Below are 19530 nucleotides of genomic sequence, written 5' to 3' on the forward strand. Positions count from 1 at the left end.
TTTTTTATATATATATATATATATATATATATATATATATATATATATATATATATATATAGACACACACACACACACAAAGATGATGTGACTTACTAAATGAAAGTGCTGGCAGGTCGACAGACACACAAACATACACACAAAATTCAAGCTTTCGCAACAAACTGTTGCCTCATCAGGAAAGAGGGAAGGAGAGGGAAAGACGAAAGGATGTGGGTTTTAAGGGAGAGGGTAAGGAGTCATTCCAATCCCGGGAGCGGAAAGACTTACCTTAGGGGGAAAAAGGGACAGGTATACACTCGCACACACACACGTATCCATCCACACATATACAGACACAAGCAGACATATTTAAAGACAAAGAGTTTGGGCAGAGATGTCAGTCGAGGCAGAAGTGCAGAGGCAAAGATGTTGTTGAATGACAGGTGAGGTATGAGTGGCGGCAACTTGAAATTAGGGGAGATTGAGGCCTTGTGGATAACGGGAAGAGAGGATATATTGAAGAGCAAGTTCCCATCTCCGGAGTTCGGATAGGTTGGTGTTAGTGGGAAGTATCCAGATAACCCGGACGGTGTAACACTGCGCCAAGATGTGCTGGCCGTGCACCAAGGCATGTTTAGCCACAGGGTGATCCTCATTACCAACAAACACTGTCTGCCTGTGTCCATTCATGCGAATGGACAGTTTGTTGCTGGTCATTCCCACATAGAATGCATCACAGTGTAGGCAGGTCAGTTGGTAGATCACGTGGGTGCTTTCACACGTGGCTCTGCCTTTGATCGTGTACACCTTCCGGGTTACAGGACTGGAGTAGGTGGTGGTGGGAGGGTGCATGGGACAGGTTTTACACTGGGGGCGGTTACAAGGATAGGAGCCAGAGGGTAGGGAAGGTGGTTTGGGGATTTCATAGGGATGAACTAACAGGTTACAAAGGTTAGGTGGACGGCGGAAAGACACTCTTGGTGGAGTGGGGAGGATTTCATGAAGGATGGATCTCATTTCAGGGCAGGATTTGAGGAAGTCGTATCCCTGCTGGAGAGCCACATTCAGAGTCTGATCCAGTCCTGGAAAGTATCCTGTCGCAAGTGGGGCACTTTTGGGGTTCTTCTGTGGGGGATTCCTCCCAATCCGAAACCTCTGTCCTATCCAAAGGCCTCACCTTCAGCCCCACTCCCAGATTCAACCAAACAGCCCTCGTCAAAGATTTACTGTCCTACACTCGTACTCTCTGCTGGAAATATCACTTTGCCACGAAGAAAAATGTTCGTAATCCTACTCCTAATGATCCAACTCCCCAAGACACCAGCCAAATTGAACCCTGCCTGGAACAGTTCCGTCCTCCGTCGCAGCGGGACCCACCTCCTCTTCCTTAAAATCACCCTCTCCAAACCTTCCAGGAATTTCTGACTTCCAGCCTTGCATCTCAATCCTCCCTAAAAAACCTTAATCCTACTCCCAACATCACCACTGCTGAAGCCCAGGCTCTCCGTGATCTGAAGGCTGACCGATCCATCGTCATTCTTCCGGCGGACAAGGGTTCCACGAGCGAGGTACTTGATCGTCGGGAGTATGTGGCTGAGGGACTGCGTCAGCTTTCAGACAACACCACATACAGAGTTTGCCAAGGTAATCCCATTCCCGATGTCCAGGCGGAGCTTCAAGGAATCCTCAGAACCTTAGGCCCCCTGCAAAACCTTTCACCTGATTCCATCAACCTCCTGACCCCACCAACACTCCGCACCCCTACCTTCTACCTTCTTCCTAAAATTCACAAACCCAATCATCCCGGCCACCCATTGTAGCTGTTTACCAAACCCCCACAGAACGTATCTCTGCCTACGTAGATCAACACCTTTAACCCATTACATGCAGTTTCCCATCCTTCATCAAAGACACCAACCACTTTCTCGAACGCCTGGAATCCTTACCCAATCTGTCACCCCCGGAAACCATCCTTGTAACAATTGATGCCACTTCCTTATACACAAATATCTCTCACGTCCAGGGCCTCGCTGCAATGGAGCATTTCCTTTCACGCCGATCACCTGCCACCCTACCTAAAACCTCTTCCCTCATTACCTTAGCCAGCTTCGTCCTGACCCACAACTTCTTCACTTTTGAAGGCCAGACATACCCACAATTAAAGGGAACAGCCATGTGTACCAGGATGGCCCCCTCGTACGCCAACCTATTCATGGGTCGCTTAGAGGAAGCCTTCTTGGTTACCCAGGCCTGCCAACCCAAAGTTTGGTACAGATTTATTGATGACATCTTCATGATCTGGACTCACAGTGAAGAAGAACTCCAGAATTTCCTCTCCAACCTCAACTCCTTTGGTTCCATCAGATTCACCTGGTCCTACTCCAAATCCCACGCCACTTTCCTTGACATTGACCTCCACCTGTCCAATGGCCAGCTTCACACGTCCGTCCACATCAAACCCACCAACAAGCAACAGTACCTCCATTATGACAGCTGCCACCCATTCCACATCAAACGGTCCCTTCCCTACAGCCAGGTCTTCGTGGCAAACGAATCTGCTCCAGTCCGGAATCCCTGAACCATTACACCAACAACCTGACAACAGCTTTCGCATCCCGCAACTACCCTCCCGACCTGGTACAGAAGCAAATAACCAGAGCCAGTTCCTCATCCCCTCAAGCCCAGAATCCCCCACAGAAGAATCCCAAAAGTGCCCCACTTGTGACAGGATACTTTCCAGGACTGGATCAGACTCTGAATGTGGCTCTCCAGCAGGGATACGACTTCCTCAAATCCTGCCCTGAAATGAGATCCATCCTTCATGAAATCCTCCCCACTCCACCAAGAGTGTCTTTCTGACGTCCACCTAACCTTCGTAACCTGTTAGTTCATCCCTATGAAATCCCCAAACCACCTTCCCTACCCTCTGGCTCCTATCCTTGTAACCGCCCCCGGTGTAAAACCTGTAACCCGGAAGGTGTACACGATCAAAGGCAGAACCACGTGTGAAAGCACCCACGTGATTTACCAACTGACCTGCCTACACTGTGATGCATTCTATGTGGGAATGACCAGCAACAAACTGTCCATTCGCATGAATGGACACAGGCAGACAGTGTTTATTGGTAATGAGGATCACCCTGTGGCTAAACATGCCTTGGTGCACGGCCAGCACATCTTGGCGCAGTGTTACACCGTCCGGGTTATCTGGATACTTCCCACCAACACCAACCTATCCGAACTCCGGAGATGGGAACTTGCTCTTCAATATACCTCTCTTCCCATTACCCACCAGGCCTCAATCTCTGCTAATTTCAAGTTGCCGCCACTCATACCTCACCTGTCATTCAACAACATCTTTGCCTCTGCACTTCCGCCTCGACTGACATCTCTGCCCAAACTCTTTGTCTTTAAATATGTCTGCTTGTGTCTGTATATGTGCGGATGGATATGTGTGTGTGTGTGTGTGTGTGTGTGTGTGTGTGTGTGTGTGTGTGTGTGTGTGTGTGCGCGCGCGCGCGAGTGTATACCCGTCCTTTTTTCCCTCAAGGTAAGTCTTTCCGCTCCCGGGATTGGAATGACTCCTTACCCTCTCCCTTAAAACCCACATCCTTTCGTCTTTCCCTCTGTGGGAAAAATATATCTAAAAACAAAGATGATGAGACTTGCCAAACAAAAGTGCTGGCAGGTCGATAGACATTTTGTGTGTCTATCGATCTGCCAGCGCTTTTGTTTGGTAAGTCTCATCATCTTTGTTTTAAATACATATATATCTCCTTCTGAGCTACTGAATGCACAATAATGTCAGCTGTCCTCATGTGTCTGCCTGCTGGGGTAAGCATAGCTAGTAATGTGCCCGCAACTGCCACAACATACATGGCAGGATGCACAGCGCTGGTGCGCGTCGAGAGTTGTGGGAAGGAGTGCGCATCTATGCATCACGCTATTGAAGTAGCTGTACATTATACTGCAAATTTAGTAATTTTTAACGAAGTTTATGTTCATAGATGTAAAAAGAGATGTTCCATTCCTTACCACACCCCTTTAGGTTTCGACTTTCTTTTATTTTCTAAAGTAGCCTTTGTTCTCCTTCATGTTTCAAGCTATCTCCATACCAATTTTCATCAAAATCGATTCTGTGGTTTAGTCATGAAAACGTAACAAACAGTTACCCTTGCATTTATAGTATCAGTTTGGATTTTCCTTCCTAATCAATTTCATTATTGAGTGATGGGAGAAAAATGACTGTTTCCCTGTATCTATTGTAGTCTCCCTTACCTTCCTCTTGTGATCTCTGTATGAGATACACAGTGATGGCAGCAGGATGATTACACAACTTCCTAAAATACAGGTTCTCAAAATTTTCCCAAAAGTGTTTTTTGAGAACTATGTTGTCTTTCTTCTAATGATTCCAATTTAAGTTCCTTGAACATCTCTGTAACATTTTTATATTGATTATCCACCCTTGAAGATTCAGCAGCATGTCTTTGAATCCATTCAGTCTCTTCTGTCATGCCTACTTCATAAGGACTCCTAATGTTGGAACAATGCACTTGAATTGGTCACACTCATGTCTTGTATGCAATTTCCTTTACAAGTGCTTTTCCAGAACTCTTCCAGGAAATTGTAAGTCACCATCCCTAATACTGACTTCATCTGATTATCTTATTTGCTTCTTGGTATTCCCCTAAATACTTATCGAGCAGTACACATTATAAGATCCATTTTCCTATTCGTCCACATTAACTTCCTTTTTTGAAATTTAGAGCAAGTTGCCATTCATCATACCAAATAGAAATTATGTCAAAGTAATCTTGTATACTCCTGATCATATAGCACTAAATATCCAAGATTTTTGCATAGACATATTTTATTTTAGCAGGCACTCTGACAGTGACCCCTCTTTTGTTCCATGCATGTGAACATGACATATCTTGGTACTAGAGAATTCTACCCCATGTCCAGTGTCATTGCACCCTCCCACATACCTACCTATGGGGAACTGAACTTAAGCTCCACTCTTGTGGCAGGAACATATGTTTTAAATGTGCAGCCTGAGCATCTGTTATCATATAACTGTGAAAATCATTGTAAGGTTCATGCATCATTCTGCTCACAAATGCTCAAGTTACTACTAAGCTTTCCCTATCAGTTTCCTTGCAGTCTCTTCTATAAACAGTGTGTGTCTGTTTTCACAGCATTCTTCAAATGTGGGTCTTTGCATTTTTATTATCTTACTTGGTATTCATTTATCTAGATCTTGGTTTGTTCTTAGTTGGTTCTTCAAATGAGTTGCACATGACTGTCATCTTGAACAAAGATACTCTTCCAGCTTTCTTGATGACCTTTCTGCCTTTGGTGACTGTTGTTATTGTAAAAGCTTCATGGTCACCAAGATGTCTCTCACTGGTGACTTACTTGGCAAGACTGTTTGTCCCTGCTGCTGATCCACGTGTATAGTTTTCACAGTCCACACTGGGAAGGTTGAAGCCACTACCTACTGCTTCTACCACTATATGCTAGGGGTATTTTCGTGCTGTTGAGTGTAGGCTATCTTTGAATGACTCTATGACCAATACTTTTGAATCTACATCTGATTATTACTCTGAGTCCATCAACCACTGTTACTTTAAGTCCATATTAGTTTGCATTTAAATTCATTTTGGACTTGTTATGTTTCTGCTTGTCACTATAAACCACCATTCTCCCAGGGAATCCAACCTACCTTTCGAATATTAATTCCTCATGTTATCGAAAATTTTCCTAGTCTCTGCTTAAAGTTTCTAAGAACGATGTGAGGCTGACTGCTTTCTACGAGACATCTGAACTCTCATACTCTATTGCAAATGCTCTGGCAGGTAACACCTAAGTTTCTCACTCTTTGCATTTGTTGTTTGGTCTGTTGTAATAATTGCTTTGTATAATGCAGGATTTCTTCTCAGGGTCTCAAGAGCTTAACCTAACCTTAAAAAATACCTTTGTGCATTGTCTATGGTCTCTGTCACATTACAAAGTTTTAGTGTACTGCCAGCCAGGCATCTACCAGTCTACAAAAGAATCTTTCTTCAGATGCAAGTGACTTTACTTTCAGTAAAGAATACTTCAAATTTAGTTTCGAATACCAGTTTGTCATGAAGAAAGTGCTGCCTGTCTAAAGTAAGGAAAAAGGTTGTGCAAACAATACCAACTCCATCAGGCTTTAAAATCCCTCCTCAAATTCTTAGGCCCATGCAAGAGCCTGGATCTATTTCTCTCCTCACCTTTATCACTCCCCACACTCCTACCTTCTAGATGCTTTATAAAGACCATAAACCCAACCACCCAGGAAGCCTCAATGTGGCTGGTTACTGTGCTCCCATGGAGAGAACCTCTGCTTTCGTGGACCTACACCTTCAGCATTGTTACCCATAATCTACCATCCTATATAAGACGACAGCCCTTTCCTCCTCCAGCTCTCCAAAGCCCTGCTAGTCATTGTTGATGCCACCTTCATCTACCCTAACATCCCCAATGCCCTAGACGGCACCACCTACAAACAAATCTGTAGTACAGCAAATAGGCACCTGCATGGCACCATCCTATGTCAACCTATTCGTGGGCCATTTAGAGGAATATTTCCTAGCCATCCAGAAACTGAAACCCATCACCTGGTTCCAGTTCATTCATAACAACCACGTGATCTGGACCAGGGGTGAGGACACCCTATCCATATTCCTCGACACCTTCTCTCCTATTCACCTCCCCTGGCCTTCCTCAACCCATCAAACCACATTCTTCGATGTTGACCTTCAACTCAAAGATGGCTACATCAGTACCTCTGCCTATACCAAACGTACCAACAACCAGCAATACATCCACTTCATCAGCTGCCACCCATTTCATACCAAAAACTCCCTTCCATACAACCTAGCCACTCCTGGTCATCGTCTCTTAGTGACGTCCCTCTCCCAAATACAGCCAGGGTCTCACTGAGGTCTTCACAGACCCAAATTACCCTCCCAACCTTGTGCAGAAACAGGTATCACGTGTTTTCTCTCTCCGATCACCTACCACCGCCCATATACCCACTGTTTGGCCATACAGGAGCACTTCTTTTGTGACTCAATATCACCCAGCACTGGAGCAACTGAACGACATTCTCTGCCAGAGTTCGACTACCTCTCATGGCAACCCAACTGTTTGCCCGCATGAATGGCCATTGACAAACTGGTGGTGTAGAGACAACTGGACTACCAAGTCACTGAACGTGCTGCTCTATGCAGGTCCGGGGATTAGAATAGGCCTTAGGCATTCCTGCCTGTCGTAAGAGGTGACTAAAAGGAGTTTCACACGTTTCAGCCTTTATGTGTGTTCCCCTGTAGGGTTTGACCTCTATTGTTCAAAATTTTCCCGAAGAGCGAGCCAATTGGTGAAGGGCGCCTTACAAGGTGCATTGTGATCTTTAGCCCACTTTCCCGTCGTTGCCATTCTCTATCTCTTGGGCGAGGACACCTTCCTGGGTGCATGTTCCACCATGCACTATGCAGTGTTGATTTCTGTTTCAGCGATGACCATGGATATACAGCATGGTAGCCAGTCCGTTGCGATGGGGCCGCCATGTACCCTGTTGGTTGTTGCCCCCTGACCACACAGGTATTGCTCTGCTGATGGCTGCGCCATTAACTCCCCACGTATGCCAAGGGGTAGATGCCCACCCCCCTGGGGCATCGGGACTCCCGGCAATGGCCATCCTGCCAGGTGGCCTTTGCTGCGGCTGGTTGGTGCCCGTGGGGAGGGCCCCCTGGTCGGAGTGGGTGGCATCAGGGCAGATGACGTGATGAAGCGTAGTCCATCATCTCTTGCTGGTGGTGAAACACCAGCAGTCTTCAAGCGATCACGAGCTCAATTCAACCCACAGAAGTACGACCCCAAATCGTTCCCCTCCGTGGCCACACCATGGGAGGAATGGTAGGCTAAGGATGGCAGTGGATCTTATTCGCCCCAGTACCTTGAATGTTCAAGAGCTGATGGGGAATCTTCCATGACGATGAAGCTTCAGTTTTTTGTTGAGCATTTAGAGGACAAGTTCGGGGAGGTGGAGGGCTTGTCCAAAATGAGGTCTGGGTCAGTCTTGATCCAAACAGCATCTTCTGCCCAGTCACGGGCACTACTTGCCTGTGACAAGCTGGGGGATGTTTCTGTAACCATCACACCCCATAAGAGCCTAAATATGGTCCAGGTTATCATATTTCACAGAGACCTTCTTTTGCAGTCCGATGATGAGCTGCACGCCAATTTAGAGTGACGAGGTGTACATTTTGTCCGGCGTGTCCACCAGGGTCCGAAGGGTAATCAGGTTGCCACCTGTGCCTTTATCTTGGCATTTGGGGGTGATACACTGCCCGAGAAAGTCAAGGTGATGGTCTGCCGGTGTGATATAAAGCCCTATACCCCTCCCCCGATGCGGTGCTTTAAGTGCTGGAAGTTCAGCCATATGTCTTCCCGCTGTACTTCCTGCGTCATATGCCGAGATTGGGCATGCCCATCACATCCCAATACTCCATGTGCCCCGCCTCCCATCTGTGTCAGTTGCGGAGAGCACCATTTACCTTGCTCGCCTGACTGCAGGATTCTCCAGAAAGAAAGGAAAATCATGGAGTTCAAGACCCTGGACAGACTGACCTACACTGAGGCTAAGAGAAAATTTGAATGCCTGCATCCTGTGTGTATGACATCATCTTAACCCCCCCCCCCCCCCCCCCCCTCCCCCCCTGCTACAACAGTTCTGGCACCATCAGCTCCGCCAGCCCAGGTCACCTCTCAGAGCTGGAAGACTACACTTGCCCCCTTGATGGTGGGGGCATTTTCCTCCCTGTTGCTCCTGCAGCACCTACTTCGGGAGTAACCCCCCCCCCCCCCCCCCCCCAACCATCGGGGACATCCGTGGCTGAAGAGCCCAAAAGAAGCTGGTCGTAGGGCTTCACACTCACCCTCAGTCCCAGAGACTGAGCCAGTGAAGTCCTCCCTACCAGGGAAACCCAAGGAGCAGCAAGAGAAATCCAAACAGAAAACACCTAAGACCAAGGAAATTGTGGTGTCACCCACACGACCGTTACCTACAGGCTCTGGCTGAGGTTGGGGTGGAGATTTTGTCATCCACTGAGGACCTAGATCTTGCCAGACCATCATTTTTTTTTAATCGTATGGCTAGGGCCCCCCCATCGGGCAGGCCGTTCGCCGGGTGCCAGTCTTTCAATTTGATGCCATTTCGGCGACCTGCAGTCTATGAGGATGATAGGATGATGATGAGGACAGCACAACACCCAGTCCCTGGACCGAGAAAATTCCACAACCCAGCCGGGAATTGAACCTGGACCCAGAGGATTGACAGTCCATCATGCTGACCATTCAGCTACCAGGAGCGGACAGCCAGACCCTCAGACTCAATGGATACAGACCGTTCAGGCAATACATCGGTGGCAGTAGGTGACTCTGAGGTATAAGCTGCCTCATTGAATGTTCCATGCCTTCCCAGTCTCACGATGTTATCCTCCAGTGGAATTGCGGTGGTTTTTTCCACCGCCTGGCTGAACTACGACAACTGTTAAGCTTTACACCTGCTAGTGTCCTAAACTCGGTCCATAGTGAACATGTGCCCCTTCAAACCCCTCTTGAAGCTGTGGCTGTCAGAATAAGGACAACACAAGAAGTAACTGTCTGCAATGTATATCTTCCTCCAGATGGTGCAGTACCCCTGAATGTATTAGCTGCACTGATTGATCAACTCCCTAAACCTTTCGTACTTCTGGGTGATTTTAACACCCATAACCCCTTGTGGGGTGGTACCATGCTTACTGGCTGAGGCAGAGATGTCGAAACTTTACTGTCGCAATTCGACCTCTGCCTCTTAAATACTGGGGCCGCCACACATTTCAGTGTGGCTAATGGTTGTTACTCGCCATGGATTTATCAATTTGCAGCCCAGAACTTCTCCCATCTATCCACTGGAGAGCACTTAACGAACTATGTGGTAGTGGCCACTTCCCCATCTTCCTGTCACTGCCCCAGTGTTAGGTGCACGGACACCTGCCCAGATGGGCTTTGGACAAGGTGGACTGGGGAACTAGCACAATTGTTTCTGCGGCCGAAAACGCGATCCCTCACTCTTTAGAGTGCCCAAGGCATAAGGCAGTCCCTTGGTAGTCACCGGAAGTCGCTGAAGCAACTAAGGAGCGTAGGCGAGTTCTATAGCGGCATAAGTGGCACCCTTCCCTGGAGCACCTCATAGCCTTTAAACAGCTCCTTGCTCATGTTCGCTATCTTATCAAACAACGGAAGAAGGAGTGTTGGGAGAGATACGTCTCCACCATTGGGTGCCACACATCACCTTCCCAAGTCTGTGTAAAGATCAAACGTCTTTTTGGGTACCAGGCCCCAATAGCTGTTCCCGGTGTTACCATAAAGGGTGAGTTATGTACCGACACAAACGCGATTGCCGAGCACTTTGCTCAAGCCTCAGCATCGGAGAATTACCCCCCAGCCTTTTGCACACTCAAACGGTGGCTGGAACGGAATGCCCTCTCATTCACTACACGCCGCAGTGAATCCTATAATGCCCCATTTACAGAGTGGGAGCTCCTCAGTGCCCTTGCACATTGCCCCGACACAGCTCCTGGGCCTGATCGCATCCACAGCCAGAGGATTAAAGGTCTCGAATCTGACTGGAAGTCACATCTTGTCATCTTCAACCGAATCTAGTGCGATGGCATCTTTCCGTCGCAGTGGTGGTGCTCAAACCTGGTAAAAACCCACTTGATGTTCTTTGTAAGCTGCTGGAACGCATGTTATGTCAGCAGTTGGGTTGGGTCCTAGAGTCACGTGGCTTGCTGGCTCCATGTCAGGGCAGCTTGCACCAGGGTCACTCTACCACTGATAATCTTATGTCCATCGAGTCTTCCATCTGAACAGCCTTTTCCAGACGGCAACACCTGATTGCCATCTTTTTTGACGTACGTAAAGCATACGATACGACTTGGCGACATCATATCTTTGCCACATTGTATGAGTGGGGTCTCTGGGAACCACTCCCGATTTTTATCCATAACTTCCTGTCGCTCCGTACTTTCCGTGTCCTAGTTGGTGACTCCCATAGTTTCATCCATATCCAGAGGAATGGAATCCTTCAGGGCTCTGTATTGAGTGTCTCTATTTTTAGTGGCCAGTAACGCCTAGCAGCAGCTGTCGGGCCCACCGTCTCATCGTCTCTGTATGCAAATGACTTCTGCATTTCGTGCTGCTGCTCTAGTACTGTTGTTGCTGAGCGTTGCCTCCAGGGAGCCATCCAACAGGCGCAGTCATGGGCTCTAGCCCACGGCTTCCAGTTTTCAGGTGCAAAGTCATGTGTCATGTACTTCTGTCGGCATCGTACCGTTCATCCGGAACCCGCACTTTACCTTAATGATGATCCACTCACTGTAGTGGAGACATATCAGTTCCTAGGAAAGGTTTTTGACACTCGATTGACTTGGCCCCCTCATCTTCGTCAGCTTAAGCAGGGGTGCTGGCAGCACCTCAATGCCCTCCGTCGCCTGAGCAACACCAATTGGGGTGCAGATCGCTCTACACTGTTGCAGCTCTACAGAGTCCTTGTCCAATCCCAAATTGACTATGGGAGTGTGGTTTATGGTTCAGCAGCGCCTTCAGCATTGCATTTACTCGACCCTGTGCACCACTGTGGGGTACGATTAGCGACAGGAACTTTTAGGACGAGTCCAGTGACCAGCATACTGGTGGAGGCTGGTGTCCCTCCACTGCAGATCAGATGTGTGCAACTGCTCGCCAGTTATGTATCACACATTCATAATTTCCCTGAGCGTCCGAATTACCGTCTCCTTTTCCCTGTCTGTGGCAGTCCATCTCCCGCATCGGCACTCCAGATAGAGGATAACAATTGTGGTTCGCGTGCGGTCCCTTCTCTTCAAACTGGAGTCCTTCCCTTTGCCACCTCTACTTGCAGTCCGTTCATGTACGCCTTCATGGTGTATGCCTCGGTTGCAGCTTTGTCTGGACCTTTAGCATGGCCCTAAGGACTCCGTTAACCCCGCTGCTCTCCGCTGTCACTTCCTCCCGATTCTTGACGTGTTCCGGGGCCCTGAAGTGGTTTACACCGGCGGGTCAATGGCTGATGGCCACGTAGGCTTCGCATATGTTCATGGAGAACATATTGAGCAGCATTCCTTGCCAGTTGGCTGCAGTGTTTTCACTGCAGAGCTCTTGAGTACATCCACTCATGCCCTGTCGAGTCATTTCTCCTGTGTACTGACTAATTGAGCAGCCTACAAGCTATTGACCAGTGCTACCCTCGCCACCCTCTGGTAGCATCACTTCAGGAGTCCATCTATGCCATGGAAAAGTCCCACCGTTCCGTGGTGTTTGTGTGGACCCCAGGACACGTCGGAATCCCCGTAAACAAACTTGCCGACAGGCTGGCCAAACAGGAGATGCGGAAACCGCTTCTGGAGATAGACATCTCCGAAGCTGACCTGCATTCTGTCTTACACCACAGTGTTTTCTGGCTTTCGGAGACGGAATGGCATAACAGCACGCCCAACAAATTGTGTGTCATTAAGGAGACTATGAATGTGTGGAAGTCTTCGAAGCAGGCCTCTTGCAGGGATCAGTTGTCCTGAGCTGGCTCCGCTTTGGCCATACGTGGCTAACGCATGGTTACCTACTCCGTCGCGAGGACCCACCTCAGTGTTGCTGTGGCTCCCAAATGACAGTTGTCCACCTCTTGCTGGACTGCCCACTTTTAGCCACTCTGCCGCAGACTTTTAACTTTCCCAGCACCCTGCCTTCATTGTTGGGCGACAATGTCTCCACAGCAGCTTTAGTTTTACGTTTTATCCATGAGAGTGGGTTTTATACTTCTATGTAGGTTTTAGCGTATGTCCTTTGTCCCTCTGTGTCCTCCAGCCTAGTGCTTTTAGGGTGGAGGTTTTAATGTGTTGCGGAGTGGCTGGCTTTCCCTTTTTATTCTCGTGGTTGGCCAGCCGCTGTAATCAACTTCCATGTTTTACTCTCTTCTGTTTCTAGTGTCTCTCTGTTGTTTTCTTGTCCTCTTTTGTTCCTTTTAATGTTTTTTGCCTTCCCTTCATTCTTGTTGCTTTTCCTTCTTTCCGTTTTGTGTTATATGTTTTGTCCGTTTTATTCTCACACTTGTGAATTGTTTTATTAGAAACAAGGGACCGATGACCTTGTAGTTTGGTCCCTTCTCCTGCCTTTAAACCAACCATCCAACCAACCAGGCCTGCACCATCTGGATCCTCCCTACTGCTACCAGTTTTTTTAAATTGGGCAGGTGGTAATTCTCCCTGCAATATTTCCTACATTCTTGTAACTCTCTGGCCTCAACCTTCACTTACGCCCTGTCCTCCACTTACCTATCCCCATCTCTGCTCACAGGCCAACACTACACAGCCTTTAATTCTGCCAACACACCCACAGTCTTTTCCACTTTCTCTACTGGTCTCCTCTTTCACTCCTCTTCCCCCCACCACCATACTTTTTTTAAAAAACTTGTGTGTTCAACATATGTGAGAAATACACGGAAGCTTTAACTGTACACAGTGCAATGCACAACGTGGAATGTAGTTTCAATATCTGCTGGTATCTGATTTGATTCACTTTCAAACTTCTATATTCGAGGCTTTTCCACTGACAGGGGTCCTGCACACCAGCTGTTGAAAGCTAGTGAACTCAACATGTTTACAGTATAATTTTGATGATACTATATTATTCCTTGCAAACACGCTATTATGTGTTCTACATTCGTTTATTTTGGTATTCTGATAATTGAATGTGCAGTGGAGTTGTGCCACTGGTCTCTGTGATTCCTAACTTTTAGCAGTTAAGATGAAAGTAACTCAACACACTTCATTGCAGCTGAGGCACCAGAAGTAACTGAAACACCAGAAATCAAGAAGAAAAAGAGGAAGAGTAAGGAACATGAAGCTGAACATGCACAAGGTCTGGAACAAGAGCAAGAGGAGAGTGTCACACCAGCAGGTCAGTGAAAGAATTCCATGTCATTTTTGTAGAGATAGTAATTGCACAATAAGAATATAGACACATTGCAGAATTTTCTGTGTTCAAGAATGAAGAGCTATTCTTTTATAAATGCCTGTAGCCTTCGTCTCTTGTCTTTGAATATCCTCCAGCCTCGTACAGTCTTCTGCGTGCATTTCAGTCTTCTGCCAAGCACATAGCCTCTATTCACCTTCCATTAGATTGTCATCCTGGTATTTTGTTACCTCTGAATCAGAGAAAGACCTTCATTATTCCATCTGTTACACCTTATTTTTCTCTTGACGTATGCAAACATTTAAAGAAATCTAGTAAGAGCAGGCATTCCTGCCAGGGAAACAGTGACTGTTGAAATTAAGTTTGTAGGTACAACCATAAGTCACCATCAGTATCTTTTTATTGGCCGGTTTCATTCAGTGTAACAAGAGCATTGTAAGAAACTATGGAATTGACAAAGTGGTACGGTATGGAATCTTAAATTGACATAAAATAACATTCAGTTTACATTATGATAAATGTGTAAGAAAATTCTTGTAGAATGTAAATACTTAGGGATTAAAGGAGAACACTGTGTGTGTGTGTGTGTGTGTGTGTGTGTGTGTGTGTGCGCGCTCTAGCTCATCGAAGGATCACTTAATCCTTACATTATGATAACTTATGTTCAAAGTAGTTGGCTGATTACATTGCTGATGTCAGAGATGATGTTGGTTGTTTAACAGTATTTTGTAACATATGTGGTCAGGTGCATCCAAAGATAATGTAGCATTTCTAATTAAGCAAGTCAGTGGTTCGAATTTACCTCACAAAAAAAACAGTTTAATTCTGTTACCATATTATTATCAAACCATCCAAAATAACTGCATTTGTTGCAATATGCATTGAAATTGTTGTAGAAAATAGAAATTTAAATTTGAATCACCACTTGTATGGGTATCTATATAGACATGTCATTCTTGCAGTAGACAAATTTCTGTGTGTTGTAGTATATGCACATCTTCCAAAAAATTAATCTCTTAAAAATATTTTTACAAGTATACCTTTAAAAATACACATTAAGAAGTATGCTTTTTAAGTCACTTCTGTAAGGAAAAAAACAGCAGGTAGTTAAGATTATGTCTTACTTTGCCTATAGTACTTCATTATTGATTGTGACTTGGGCCTGTCCTACAAACATAATTTAAAGAAATCTTTGGACACTTATAATATTGTATCTGCTGTTAATAATTGTGCCATCCACCCTCTTAATTGACGAAGTGTGATGTCTATCCTAAATAAGTATGTATCTTGTTTTCATCAAACTGTTAATATCAGTTGTTTCTTAAATCCTCTCAAAGAGGTTTACACAAACTTCTCTGTAACTCAGTGTATTCTGTAATGCAGCTGTGATTATTTGCTTGAAGCTTCTTGTTAATAGTTGCTCTGTTCCATTTGATATTTTCTTTTTTTTTTCTTTTTCTTCTTCTTCTTCTTCTTCTTCTTCTTCTTCTTCCTCGTACCCAAACATCTTTTTCTGCTTGCATAAGTACCCTTGTTAAGTAATTGCTCCTTTTGTCTATCTATATAATCTCTAGTTTAGAACATTGTTTGGTTTGATATGTTGCACCTCACTCCTCCAAAATAATTATAACCTACATTTGTAATTTCCTACCTGCTGTGTTTGTTTCTTTCTAACTTTGTATATGTTTTTACATTATTTCTTACTAGTCATGGACACTTGAAATTTGAAAGTGAACTTGGACATCCACATCCTGTACAATTTGTTTCCTGAAATGTCATTTTTAGGTTCAGTTGGTCCCTTACTAAGTCCATTCTTATCCCCTCCCCACCTCCTCCTTTTGGAAGAGTATAATAGGTATATTAAGGACAAATGTGTTCTTCTCCTCTACAAATTCTACTTGCTTCCAACATTTCTGATGTTATATCTAAAGTTTGCCAGAGAATAATCTAATTTTGTTGTTCTCATTTTGCATTAAAAAATCATCCAGCTATTAGATTAAAGCAGATACTAATGTAGACATAAATTTAGTCTTCCTCTGTAGTTAAATGGTCAGTGTCTCATGACTGCCATGCAAATGTTCCAGATTCAGTTCTTAGTGCTGTTAGGCATCTTTTCTGTGTGGGACGGCTTGAACTGATTGCAGTTCCTCCAGTGTTGCCATACCATTTGAGGAACATTTTGAATGAGGAGTACGGTGTTGGAAACATGACAATCGCTGAGAAAGTAGTGTGGTGACCACATGCTGCCCCATACCACACCCTAACCATGCCATTGGTAGGAGATAACATGACACAAGTCAATGTCATGTTGTCTTCAATACCTGATTGTGGAATTCGTTTGTAGCTTAAATTCTAGAATTAATTTGAGAGGGGGGGGGGGGGGGGGGGGACACTGATGGATTGGCAGTGAAATGTACCCAAGAGAGGAAGTTAATTATTAATTCAGATGGTACAGATAATAAAAATAATTAATAACAATAATAGAAATTCCTGGAAGGCAAAAATGTAAAATGAGGGAAAGCCAACAACTTACCTGTAGAGGACTGGCATATGGCACACAGGAACACACAATAGAAGACAGTTAACACTAGCTTTTGCACATCACACGCAGTAAAATCCTAACTTGTGTGTGTACACGTGTTTGAATGTTTATGGAATATAAGTTAGCTTAGCTTTTTAATTATACAGAAAGGACTGTGGTTGCTGTTGACAATGTAAAGAAAGGAAATTTGGTTTTTGGCAAAAACTTCACAGGAATCTCAATAAGTGAGTTTATCATTTAGTACCAACTGAAAAATTGTAGGTGGTAGCAGTTTTACAGAGTAAAATATTGGAATATCTGTCACTTATTTTTCACCCTAGTAGATGTAGAAAGTTTTATCCGCATCTGTTTTTTTGCCACATTTCATCTAGTCATTGGAACCTTCTTAAGTCGTGATTTCACTATTTTTCTGAGATGAGAAAATTGGCAAATCTGCCTTAATGAACCATAAATGCTAATGGACACGTCTTTTAAATTTTCCAAATGATACTTGTAATACCCGAGCAGTGTTTTGTCATGATAGTTATTGATTATAGAAGTAGTACATAAAATTAAGGAAACACAACCATTCACACAACCATTCACACAAGCTTTCGAGCACTAGCTCTTTTTCTAGCAATGGTACATACATTCTCACACACAACTACACATACACCCAACACACACTTCACTGGCCATGGCAAGACTTGTGTCAAGTCTCGTCATGCTCATGAGAGAGAGAGAGAGAGAGAGAGAGAGAGAGAGAGAGAATATCTACTGTTCCGAGGAAAAGAGCTACTGCTCAAAAACTAATGTGAATGCTAAAACTCTTTCTGTGCTTCGTGCACTGATCCACTATACATGAGTAGTTGATAATTTCCTGCAACAGGGGCATGTTTGCAGTGTTTGTGTACTATATTTGCCCAAATGTAAGCCGACCTTGAATGCAAGCCGCACCCCGGAAATGAGACCTGGGGGAAAAAAGTAAAATTTTCCCTCATTTCAAGCCATACATGAAAATCAAAAGAAATATTGCTCATCATATGGATAAACTATAAAGTGGCCTCACCTTTCAGAGATTTGTGGGGAGCATCACTTATTTGTAGTAATAAATTTGGTGAGAAGCAATCTATGTATTCAAGACACCGATTTGTATCATCTCTGGTAGAGGTTAGACATGGTACTTTATTAGATTACTTTTTAACAATCTAAACAATATAATTTATCTACACAGAATGATTTCTAGCACAAGTGAACTGTACAAAGTGTGGACTATAAGTATTGTCATCGCTTTGAGAAATATTCCTCCTGGTTCGTCTCCTGTGTCTCTCAGTTGTTGTTCATCAAACAAGTTAGGGCAGGGCTGCCTAGAACACAAGTGCCCGTAATTAGGAACTATACGCAGGTGGGCTGTAAGCAAGTCTAGCCACACCGCGTACCCAAAAACAGTTGGGATTTTTCATGCTGTCTTATATGGTCTGTGAAATGCTAGTATAAAGACCCTTAAGGACATCAACCTCTTTCACTGTCTAGGTGGCATTGCTTTATTTTTGCTGGGGGAAGAGGCTCACACAGGGTTATGATAGACCAAATAGATCTGTGATATGGAGAAACCCCTATTAATGTGGCAAACAAGTATACAAATTTATGACATGTAACAGAACAAAAAGATGTCCTCAGCATGTACAAGTAGTGTTTTTTGGAAATACCTTGGACTTGGGTAATGTCTTGCATTTAAAAACAATTAATGGTGACAGTTTATGGCCATCAGCTGTACATGCAAGCATGACAAACATACTCTACTTTCCACCACTTGTGGACAGTGTCTTCATATCTTTGTACCCTTTTGCTTCTACTGTGTAATTTGTTGGCATATCAAAATACACCAGAGTTTGGTCCGCATTACCTGTCTGACCAAGAAGATAATTATTTACATTGCACCATCTGATTATGAAATGCTAAAATCCAATGAATTTTTCCTTGTAGTTTTCTGGCCACTTAACTGCAATTGAAGTGCACCTACACATAGAAAATCCCCAGTGTTTCGTGAATGGGAAACCCAACTGCAGCTTCCTTTGAACTTTGTGATTTTTTGCTGTTGAGCAGCTTCATGTGCTTTAACTTGGTAATTTCTGCACACACAGGTAAGCACTTCTGTCGCTGCTCCTAAGAAAAATCATTCAGCACTACTTCTGATGTGTAATAGTAGCCAAGTTTTGGCTCAGAAAATGTTTTTCTATTGCTGGAAGAAGCTAAAAGTATTTCCTTTTGCTGTCTCCATAGTCTCACGTTACTCTCATCCATTTTCCTTACCACTGACCCACGGCATGATTTGAAGTTTTCTCAGTGAGCGAAATCGCTTCTCTTTTCATCTTTGAGGTGTAGTGAACATGCTTCATTATTGTAGACTAAAACAAAGGGTATCACAAGTTATTTGACAAAATATAACTACTTATAGCATCTTCTGGCGGCTTTTTTCAAAACTTCATTAGGCTTTTCCCCTGACTATAAGCCACAGGTGCATATTTGAACCATGAAAATCAGAAAAAAAGATTGGCTTGAACTTGGGTATATACAGAAGATATATGTGCAAGGGCACTTCATCCACCTATGGAACAATAACTTACTAACATTTTTGTGCACTATACGTAGGCAACTTTGGCAGCACCCTGTGAAATATTCAATAAATTTAATACATTATAAAAGTTACCTGTTAGTTCAGAGAGAGAGAGAGAGAGAGAACGACCTTGATGTTTATCAGAACAACAATTTGTGTGTGTGTGTGTGTGTGTGTGTGTGTGTGTGTGTGTGTGTGTGTGTGTTTCTGTATTTGACTTACATTAGTTTGTGTGGCGTGATAAAGTATGGCAGAAGATGCAATGAGGATGTAAGTCATTCAGAACATGGCAAGGGAAGCAAAGGAGTGCTTCATTGTCATTAATTACAACTTCCTCTGTATTAAAAAA

At 44.5% G+C, this 19530-nt stretch overlaps 1 protein-coding gene across 1 annotated transcript in view; it reads left to right on the forward strand.

Annotated features, from left to right (window-relative positions):
• The window catches only part of LOC126481597 (nucleolar protein 58), a 76186-nt gene that overhangs the window by 55766 nt on the left and 890 nt on the right, over window positions 1–19530 (forward strand). The window contains exon 11 of the mRNA XM_050105463.1: window positions 13906–14028. Within this exon, the coding sequence (XP_049961420.1) occupies window positions 13906–14028 (123 nt within the window). The remainder of the gene's footprint in view (window positions 1–13905; window positions 14029–19530) is intronic.

The sequence above is a fragment of the Schistocerca serialis genome, chromosome 5, assembly GCF_023864345.2.
Source record: "Schistocerca serialis cubense isolate TAMUIC-IGC-003099 chromosome 5, iqSchSeri2.2, whole genome shotgun sequence".
NCBI lineage: Eukaryota > Metazoa > Arthropoda > Insecta > Orthoptera > Acrididae > Schistocerca > Schistocerca serialis.